This window comes from Alligator mississippiensis, chromosome 1, assembly GCF_030867095.1.
Source record: "Alligator mississippiensis isolate rAllMis1 chromosome 1, rAllMis1, whole genome shotgun sequence".
Lineage (NCBI taxonomy): Eukaryota > Metazoa > Chordata > Crocodylia > Alligatoridae > Alligator > Alligator mississippiensis.
In genome coordinates this window covers 324550741-324561465 of record NC_081824.1, presented here as the reverse complement: position 1 = coordinate 324561465, position 10725 = coordinate 324550741, and the positions used below count along the sequence as shown (strand labels likewise).

Sequence of the window (10725 nt, the reverse complement as noted above, 5' to 3'; positions counted from 1 at the left end):
GCGCCCCAGAGGAGGAGAAGGCGGAGGACGTCCAAATCTCGCGAGAGTGCGGCCCAGCGCAGTCGGCGGCGGTTGGTAACAGCTCAGCGCGGCCCGTTCCAGCAGCCGGGGTTCGGCGAGGTGATTGCGCATGCGCGTCCGACGCTCTCACTCCCCCCCAAGTCCCTTCCAGCCCGTTCCACGCGGACCCTGCAGTGGTGCCCCGCCCCCCTCCCTTAATCCCTCCCCACTGGGGGGCGCCCCGGGGCCCCGGGTGGGGGCGCTGCTGTCCCGTATCCGTGCTCCTTAGTCCAGTCAACACAAGGTACTCCCAGGATTCCGTGAGCTGGGGATTTGAGAGCGATACCTGCTAGCCTGAGATGCCCTAGGTGGGGGGTGCCCACGCGGCAGGGTGCAGGCCTGGGCGGGTGGGACAGGATGGGACAGGAGGAGTGATGCCAGCCTGTTTGCTGCCCTGCCAGGTGCAGATGGCGGCGGCGGGACGGGAGGCGCTGTCGCAGGACGAGCTGCGGAGGAGGCTGTACCAGACGTTTAAGAACCGCGGCATCCTGGACACACTGAAGGTCTGCAGCCATCTCTCCCCATGGCTACCTCACCTGCTTTGGGGAGCCCTGTGGCAAGCGCTTTTTGGGTTATTTTGAAGCGGGACCGCTCCCTGCCCCACCATCTCCACAGGCTGGAGGGGCTGCTGCTGAACAGCCCAGCACTGCCCGCTCTACTCATTTGTGCTCCTCATAATCGATCATCTCATCCCCACATCCCACCCCCACAAGTGGCAGGATGCCCTAACCGAAGGCGGAGGCAAGGGCCCCTGGTGAAGAGGTCTATTCCACCCTGATCCTACAAGCCACCAAGGACCTGAGCTGGCCGCTCCTTCATGGAGCCATCCCCACAGGCTTTATGGACACCCCTACCCCTTTTGTCAACAGCGGGAGACCCTGGGGCACATGCAGCTTGAGTGTGCTGGGTTGTCACCTTTCTGCCTCCTCCAGAAGCTCCTGTTGAGATGCTGACTGTCCTTCTCCCCACATCTTTTTTGTTATGCACTCCCTGTCTGTGGCCTCACCAAGCCTCATGACCAGGGATCCTGGTTTTTTCTAATAAATAAAACCCACAATTATTTGGTTAAAAAAAGTAACCCAAAATATCTGTGTATTACTAGTGTTTCATTTTAATAACAGAAAAATGTGGATTTTGGGTTACTTTTTTTAACCTGAAAATTGGGGATTTAATTTTTTTTTAATCGGAGAAAACCAGATTCCCTGCTCATGACCTCCTAGTCAACCTCCTGGCTCTGGCCAAGCTGACTATCTACAAAACCAGGAAGGAGGCCCTGGCTGGGAGGAACCCAGGCACGGGTGGGGATATCTTCCTCTCGCTCCTCCACTTGCTTCTCTGGGTAGAGTTTCACTGGTCTACGTCCATAGGCTTCCTTGACTCATTCAGGGAGCAGTGGGCTCAGGCTTCTGCGCTCTGCTCAGTGTCCCCTTCTGGATCCCTTGTTTTGAACTCACTCATGTTCCTGTTTGCTTTTTTATTTGCCTCAAGTAATCAGTTACGTTTTCAGTGGTCTCCTTTTAAAGGGGGCTTATAGTTCATGATGGGTCTGGGCCCATGTTTGTCACGCCCAACAAATAGGCTTGAGCTGTTTTTATTCTCTGGCTATGTGGACATTTGTCTCCATTTTTGGTGGAGGAAGAGGCTGGGCATGTTTTGGCCCTGATTCCCTCCCTGGATGCAGTGGGGTTTGGCATAGGTATGTGGGTCCTGCTAGCCAGTGGCCTAGTCAACAGGACTTTAGACTTTGTTAGGAAATGTGAAAAATTTGTCTCAGATCACAAGAAGTTGCCTGGCATTGTGACAAGAAGTTGCCTGAGAAGCAAGATGGCCAAGCTGGCCAAGAATACACGTAGGGATGCAGGCTAGAAGGAACCTCCTGAATTGCTAAGTCCACTTCCCTGCTGTTACAGGTGACAGCATCTTATCTGGTACTCCCTACTGTAGGGCATAAGGGTAGCATGATGACCACAGTATCCTCTCACATTATTTGAGGCCTCAGGTTGAGGTTGACTGGAAGAGAAAAGTATGATATTGGCCACGGTGCACTGTTGCTCAGTACAGTGGCAGGCAACCTTTAACAAGCTACAGACTGGAATAACCCAGCTCTAGTTCAGTATGGGCCAGGTGACTCTGGTGACACATCAACAGCAGGGGCTTTGCCTGAGCCTGTGTTGGGGTGAGGCAGCTGGGAGCTGTGCCCATGGATCCATCACTTGTTTCACCCACCCTGACTCCCAACTGTGCTGTAGCTTCCCACTGACTGGAAACTGCACCCATGCCACAAGCAGGGAGCAGGGGGCTAAAGGAAGGCATAGCTTCCAACTGCCTCTCGTAGCCTAGTGTAGCTCCTTGTTCTTCAGTCCTGGTGTGTCCACAGGCCATATGATCCAGCCCACAGTCCATATGTTGCTAATCCATGGTGTAGTGTCATTGCTCATGGATCAGCTAAAGTTATAACCACTAAAAAATCACTTTTACAAACTGATCAAGCTATATCTTAAAAGCAGGTAGGTTGCATGCCTCTCTTACGCTTGTCAACAGTCCTCATAGCTCACATGGTTTCTGTTTTCTGTCAAAATGTATTCCTAACCGGTTTAGCCCCATTTGTGCTTGTGATACTACCATCCTTTAAATAACTCTTCTCCCTCCCAGATGGAATGCTCCTGATCTTATTATACAAAGAAATCCTATCCCTTCTTTGCCATTGTTTTGTTAAGCTGAGCAAGCCAAGCTCTTCTAATCTCTTATGAAGGGTTTTCTTTCTCTGTGATTATCCCAGTAGTCTATATACATAACATCATGAATTTATGTTTCTTGAACATAGATGACAGATGATATATAGCTGGGGTAGCCTGCTTTTTCTGGCTGTGACTGAAAAGGTCATGGGTGAGCAAGTGCTAGGACCCTACTGCCACCACCCTTTGTCTCCCAAACCACAGGGGGAGAGTGCCTGCAGCTGACATTCATCCCTGCAGCAGCTTACAGAAGGTCACTCCAGTGCCATTGAAGTGACATCTGTGAACCAAATCCAGAGGCCCTGTGGGCCATAAGTTGCTGCCTTCTGATGCATAGGATTCCAGATGAGCACATATAAGTGCCTTGTACAATTGTGCCTATTTTTTCCTGGCTTTACTAGAAAGAATTTACAAAGCCAGTTTAAGCCACATGTAATATAGATAGCCAGGAAATTGCCCGATGTGTGTAGTCATTGTCTAATACTACACGCCCTTAGGCTGAGTGGGGTTTTTTTGTCCACCACATGTTTGCTGCTACAGCCATTATAGCAGTGTCTTGACTGGGTAAGTGTCTTGATTGTTATTTATAGCACTGCAGACAGACAAAGTAAAAAGCCTAATAAAATGTAAGCAGCAGGTACACACTGAGTGTACTATATTGAATAACAAATTTAATAAGCTGTACTGAGATGTGATCAAGGCCACTGTGGGTGTGAAGTAGCCCACATGCTTGTTTTGATTTAGGTGGTGCTTTTAAAGTAGAAATAAAGGATATGGCAAATAGTTTGTGCCATGATTTAAATGGCTATTTGTTGGTATATTCAGTGCTTTATATCTCATATTCTAGAATCCCATTTGTCTTTTTAACAACTGCTTTTAGTTGGTAATTTGTAATACATCCTGTTTTTTCTCCTTTGTTGTTGTTCCAACTGATAATTCCCTAGCATATAGTAGAGATTCTTGTTAGTTGTCCTCTGTATTATGAAATTTAATTTAGTGTTTCTTACTTCAGTTCTCAAGTTACTCAGTTCTGTCTGCATGATATTCTGATCCTCCTCTGTACTGACAATGCCATTCCAACTCTATCTCATCAGCCGCAACTTTGGTTAGAACACTCCTGCTTTTTGTGCCAAGGTCATCAATTAAATGATTAAATAAGACAAGTGCCAACACTGATCCTTGAAGAACTACCCTAATAAGCTCTTTCTGGCTAGAAGTACTGTGCTGAGCACAGCCCGTTGTTTTTTTCCCAGGTTAGCTAGTTCCTTACCTACCCTTACCATTCTTGAAATACTCTCCATCTTAAATACGGTAGATCCTGGATTTTTCACTCCAGGTTATTCACAGCCTGTTTGGTTTGAAACACATTTCTGAATTAAAAATGAGATACTTGCTGCTTTCTGTGTTTTTTTCACTTCAAAGGGCACTGCTTCTCCTATCAACTGTATCATGCCCATAGTCCCACGGAGCTGATTGGAGAAATAGAACTGTTTGAAATATAAGCTGTGACAAACAGCTGACACATGCCTGTGGTCCTGTGCAGCTATTTGCTACAGCAATACACCCCTGGCTAGTTTGCAAGCCCTCACCTTGCTGTGGGGCTAGGAACTTGAGCTGTCAAAGAATCTGGGTTTGATTGTAATGTTGCAAGTAACACTTTTTTTACTGCTTTATTCAAGTCTGGACAAATTGACTAACCAAATTTCCTTACCTAGAGAAATCAATTATCGACTAAATTTATATTTAGTTGACAACTGATTTCTCTAGGTAAGGAAATTTGGTTAATCTGATCAGGCACAATCCATCTTTAGTAAAACCATGGTGCACTTTATCCCATTTCAAATTTCCTTTGTTCAGCACCTGTATTCAGATCCCATCACACTCCTGCAATTCTCTTTATGTTGTGTATTTAATTATCTATATTATAATCTTTACATTTTATAATTTTTATAGTGTAACTTTTTCTCCTTTTAATATTTTTTTCTTCCTGATTTTCCTTTTCTTTTTATCACAGCGTGTTATTAATTATTATCATATAATATTGGTAGTGTCTGGATGTCCCAAACAGGATTGGAGTCCCTAGGTAGGTATTATACAAACACATGATAGGAAATAGCTTCCACCATAGAAGTCTTATAATTTAAGTAACTAACTAGGCAACAGATGGAGGAAAAAAAAGATATTGTTTACATTTTATACAGGTGGAAATGAGACATAAAAGCAAGCGATTTGCAAGCTCGCTCAAAAAATATACAGTTAAGAGTAGAAAGTTTAACCTACATGTCCAGGGTTCCAGCCTAGTTCCCTCATTATAGTGTATTTCTCCCTATATTGTTTCTTTGGTTTTTCCCCTGTCCCTCATGTTTTCCATCTTTTCCCCAATATTTTCTGTTTTTCTTCCTTCTCTTCACGGTTACTCTGTTAGTTGTCTACTTTTGTGCCTTGTCCTGTCATTCTTCGCCAGTCCCAGATGTTTCTGTATGCGTACCTTTATTCTGTTTAGCTTTCTTACAGGGAAAGAACTTTGTTGGTGTTGCTTTCCCCTTCCATTCCAAAAATTTAGCAGTGCTTGAGGCAGTGTTTCTTGTTCTCCATCTCTCTCCCACCCTTTGTGGAAGGAATCAGCAACAACTTGGCCTTTCATTTAAAGTTTTTCAGGCAAAATTCGACATGATGATACATGAGACAGGAAGTAGCAAAGAGACAAGTTGAATGGGAAAAGCAGTAATTTAAAAATGGTTTCATTGTGGCAGGTGGTGTTGGAATGACATATGGCTTTTGAGAATAAGTATTTTCATCTCTCATCTCACAATTATTGGAATGGAAGTTAAGTTCATCTTAGTGTTAGAGGAAGAGATGAGGAATTACCTGAAGACCCAAACAACTTTCCAGATTCCACAAAAGACAGACATAAGTTAGTTTTTTCTCCTTTGTGCTTATTTATATCATACTCTTTTTAGTTTCTTGAAGGGAATGCATGTAGCTTTAGGAAAATAAAAGATGTTGGTGTTTTCTCTGTTTATCTCATACTGATTTTTTTTTTTTAACAGACTCAACTTCGAAACCAGTTAATCCATGAGCTGATGCATCCAATTTTAAATGGAGAATTTCAGCCACAAACTGTTTCCAGTGACGAAAGTTCACTGTTAGTTAGTGCCTCCAACAGTCTAGTGGCAGATCACCTGCGTCGATGCGGCTACGAATATTCACTTTCTGTTTTCTACCCAGAAAGTGGCTTGGAAAAGGAGAAGGCAAGCTCTGTAACTTATTTTTGTTAGTGATGTACACGATAACACTTTTATAGAGCTTAGCAAATATTAACTAAACCATCCAGCAACATTTTTAAAGTGCTGTGTTTGTGACGAGGATATGCCAAGGGTTCCCCTTTTAGGAAGTCATTCCTCTGATTATGGGGTGCTCAACCTCTAGCCTACAGCACTCTGTTATCCGGCCTGCAGACTCTCCCCAGGTCTGGAAATTTGGTGGTGGGGAAGTGATGCCCTCGCTCCCCTGCTGCCAAATCCCCAAACCAGTGAGGAGCACCAAGCCCGGCATGCTGGATCCAGTGCCCAATCCCAACATTCAGAGCTGGCCAGGGGCAACGCTGGGCCCCAGGGCCCAACCCCAGTGTGGGGAGCTAGGAGGGGGTGGCACCAGGTCCCTGCAGGTCCCCAGGTCCAACCCTAGCATGTTTGGGGTGAGGGTGCAGTGCTATGACTGTGGGACCCAACCCTGGCACTGCAGGCAGGGAGAGGTCAGTGCTGGGCCTCAGGGCCTGATCCAGCCTACAGATAGGTCCTGCACCATTCATCTGGCCTGCAGGGCCAAAAGATTGATACCACTGCTGTAATCCAAATTAAAACTCTTTTTTCCACATAAAAAAAATCACATGCAGGATAGGTGGTCTATTTATGCAAGTCATTGATACAGAAGAGTTCTAGAGACGGTGTATATTTTACAATTTTTCATTTCAAAAGGTAGTCTTGATTCACATGAATAATTGGGTTATACATTTTTATATCAGTAGGCAGGATGAGAGTGTTGTCTTCTATATTGTAGTCACTCTGAGCAGTAGAATTGGACTTTGTTCAAAGAGATATGACTCGCTGCCATATGCCTCATTTGGCTCTCTGGCACCTATAGTCCAATAACAGCACACAAGCTTAAGTGATCTTTATATTCTAAAGTGGTATGGTACATCAGATATGGATCTCTTTACTTCAGGGGTGTCAAACTCATCAGGCCCCATAAGCTGGATGAATGGCATGGGGAGGGTCTACAGGATGAATGAATGGTGTGCATGCAACACGCACCTTTGGGCAGGATCAGATCCACATATCCAATGGCACGTATGCTGGCACGTGGCCTGGCTGGCCCACTGTGGGTGCCGCACGCAACATGAAGCTTGGACCAACCCTGTATGGGCACCGCATGCAGCACGCATCCCAGCTGTGTGCATTGCATTGGGATGATCCAGAGCACGCTGCTTGTGGCATGTGGGTCAAATCTCAGACCTATGGGCACCACCACAGGTCAGATTGGGCTCCTTGGGCTGGATCTGGCCTGTAGATTGGGTCTTTGCTACCTATCTTTTACTGAAACAGAGTAACTGGTATTGATCATTTACAGCGTTTTTTAATTTGTGGTTGTTGTTTGTCTTTTTTCCAAAGGTGTTTACAGTGCAAGACCTTTTGCAGCTGATTCGGATCAATCCAAAATCTAGTCTTTACAAATCCTTGGTAAATTGTTTTTCATTATGTAACTATTGCTTGAGTTACAATTTATGACAGAATACATTGGCTTAGTTTCCATCTTTTTCCTTACAGATTTTAGGCACTCAAAAGGAAAATAGAAAAGGTATGATGGTTTATTTAAATATTATGTACACGATGGTAGCAATTTTGCTTTTAATATTTCCCTTTTTTTTGGCAATTTTATTCATGATAGGATATTAACAACAAACTCAGTTTCCTTGATGATTGCTAAATATTGGATTCTTTCAATTTAAATAAGGTGGTTAAAATTATTTCCACTCAAAGAGGTTAGTAGCCATTATGCTTCAGAGTTGAATTTGTGGCATATATGAAATATATGATTTGGGTACAGTTTTCATAAATAGGTGCCAAAAGTTAAACTTGTAAGTTGGAACTTGAGCAAAGTGGCTTGGTTTCTTTTGTTTTTTGTTTTTCTTCAAAAGGACTCAATATTTTATACAGTTCTGGTTGTTCTTGGGTACCAGTAACAACAGTAATAATCTGCTCTCTCAGTAATCTTGGAGGTGAGAGAGTGGGGGAGGCAGATGGGTACTAGCCATAGTTAGAGAATGTCTTTTTTGCTGATTGGGAGACCAAACCACACTTATTTTTGTGTTGGCAGGAGTGGGAGGTGCACACACTCTTTTGTCCTTTTTTTTTGTGTGTGTGTAGTAAATATGTCTTTGTTTCTGAGTTAAAAATTTGACTGCTATGAAAGAAGGAAGCAATTAATATTCTTGATCTTTAAGGTTTTCTTATGCAGATTTTAATGGAGCTGATGGAGAATCATCTAAGTAGGGGAAGCCATGATACAGAAACTCAGACAACCTCAGTGCCTCCTTACAGAGAATCTCTTGGTAAATTAAGCTTTTCTGGACAGCTCTTTTCTGATGTTTCAGAACTGTGTTTATTCAGAATCTCTCTACTCGAGAAACCTACATAGTATATATTTAAAAAGCATATCAAACTTTCGGCACAAATGGTTAAATGTTGCATGGTCATAATGTGACCTACATAGATAATTTGTTTCCAAGCATTTTGCTATCTACTGTCACTTACTGTTATTTTGATAGCTGTTGTGTAGAAGTTAGACATTGATCACTTAAATATATAATGACCCTAAAATCGTGAATGAAGCAATTATTACAAAGTGATACATTACTGTGTGATGTGTCAGTAGGTGTCACATTTTTTGCCATCTTCTTTATAGCTGAGAAGCTTCAACTGATTGATGAACAGTTTGCAGATATCTACCCCCAGAATCATAAATTTGAATCTTTCGAAGTAAAACTCAGTGAATATCGAAAAGAAATTGAAAAGCATCTTCAAGCAGAAATGACTCAAAAGGTATAACTCAGAAATGTGCAGTTATGGAACCTAAGATAGAGGAGAATGTGGTTTTTACCTTCCCAGATTTCTAAGGCTTTTAGTAGTTTAAATAGGAAGGATGTTGCACCAGTCCAAAACTCTTATAAATATAAAACTTAAATGAAAACCAGGCTCTTTGGGTAAATCCAATATCTTTTATTAGACCAACTCAAATAGTTGGGAAAATTCTTCTTTGCAAGCTTAGTTGGAAGAATTTTCCCAACTATTTGAGTTGGTCTAATAAAAGATATCAGATTTACCCAAAGAACCTTGTCTGCCTATGTGCTTAGACCAACACAGCTACATCCTACACCCCTGAAACTTAAATGAAAACACCAGTAATGTAGTATTAACTTGTCTGTGTTCATGTATTTACTATTTTCCATTCCAGTGTTTCTTGTAAATGGCTACCTTAAAATATATGGTACATTGACATTACGTACTGGTAACATTAACTACTGCATATCTTGCCATGTTTTGCCTTTTATTTTTCTTATTTTTCAGAAAAAAGAGAGTGTGTTTATGATGGTAGTATTTCTCTGCCTTCTGAAGCTTCCATTTAAAGCTGTATTTCAAGCTTGAATTTGGTTTGAAGCATGAACTTCAGGGGGTACATAGGGATCAGAAAGGGGGAAATGTCATTTGTAATGGCATTTCTGTTTTAGATGTACTAAATCTATATCTTTCAAAAGAAGCATAGAATTTGTAAAATACTGGAGAATTCAGGAAAAATCTTCACAGAAACCCTAAAATTATAGGATCCATAATGTTTTTCATGTTTGATATTTCTCCTTTCCATGTAAGGAAAGCATTCTTTAGGAGACTTTGCTGTATTGTGGTGAAAGCTTTTTCACTTTCATGCCATTTTCCCATCTCCCATCACACCTTTTCTCCCTTGCTGCTGACAGTAGGATGCAGATCAGTAGCTTAAAGTTGCAGCAAAGTAAATTTAGATATTGAATATCAGGAAAAACTTCTTTTATGTTAAAGTAGTGAGGCAGTGGAATAGACTGTGTAGGGAAGCTGTGGACTTTCCATTATTGGAGGTGCTCAAGAAGAAGTTGGACAGCCACTGATCGGAGATGATCTAGGCATAGCCATGCCCATGTTCTGCTGTGGGTATTTGCTGGTTGCCACGTGGGCCTAGGAGAGTTGACCGTGTAATTTTGTTAACAGATTACTCAATAGATTTGTATAGGATAACTTGGATAGGGATGATCCTGCCTCTGGCAGGGGTGTGAACTAGAGAAGTCCCTTCTAGCCCTACTTCTGTAGGATTCTATGATCTGTAACCCTTGTGTTTGAAAATCTGAGTATGGATGCAGAAGAAATATGTTCTTAGTTCTCTGTAATATTGAAATAGGACTAGGACTTCATTAGGTCATGCTGAAAATATACATCTGCAGATCATACTAGAATTTATAGTCAGAAGTTAATCTTCAGCCCCCTGATATATAAAGTCATATCTTTCCACTAACACCATTAGCATGCAAAATATCCGCTTTCGAAGTTTGTCCATATTACAGACAAGTAAACAAGCAAACAGAGAATAAATAATAATGCATTTTGTTTTTTGTGCTGTTTTAACCATCAAACACTTGCATGCAGTCTTCTCAGGTGGGGGGTGAAACCCAAACAAACCACAAACCCTTTTTAGCAGCATCTATAAGGCATAGCCTTGAGTTCTGCTCTTAAACACAAAACACAATGTGTAAACAAATATCTTCTTAAAATATTGTTTGTATGTTTTCTTGTTCCTTCTGAAAAAAATCACTTCTATCTGTCTTTAGGTGCTAAAAATATCAGAC

General features: G+C 42.3%; 1 protein-coding gene across 6 annotated transcripts in view; it reads left to right on the top strand.

Moving 5' to 3' along the window:
* The first annotated feature begins 40 nt into the window (after window positions 1-40).
* OFD1 (OFD1 centriole and centriolar satellite protein) overlaps window positions 41-10725 on the top strand; it is a 72059-nt gene continuing 61374 nt past the window's right edge. For 2 of the 6 annotated variants that reach the window (XM_019494983.2, XM_019494981.2), the window contains exons 1-7: window positions 41-120; window positions 462-563; window positions 5846-6046; window positions 7466-7534; window positions 7622-7652; window positions 8299-8406; window positions 8760-8896. In XM_019494983.2, coding sequence (XP_019350528.1) covers window positions 468-563; window positions 5846-6046; window positions 7466-7534; window positions 7622-7652; window positions 8299-8406; window positions 8760-8896 — 642 coding nt within the window. In that variant the 5' untranslated portion in view covers window positions 41-120; window positions 462-467. Of the gene's footprint in view, window positions 121-168; window positions 305-461; window positions 564-4809; window positions 4879-5587; window positions 5710-5845; window positions 6047-7465; window positions 7535-7621; window positions 7653-8298; window positions 8407-8759; window positions 8897-10725 lie in introns of those variants that run through there. The other 4 variants (XM_019494982.2, XM_019494984.1, XM_019494985.2 and 1 more) reach the window with 4 other exon arrangements.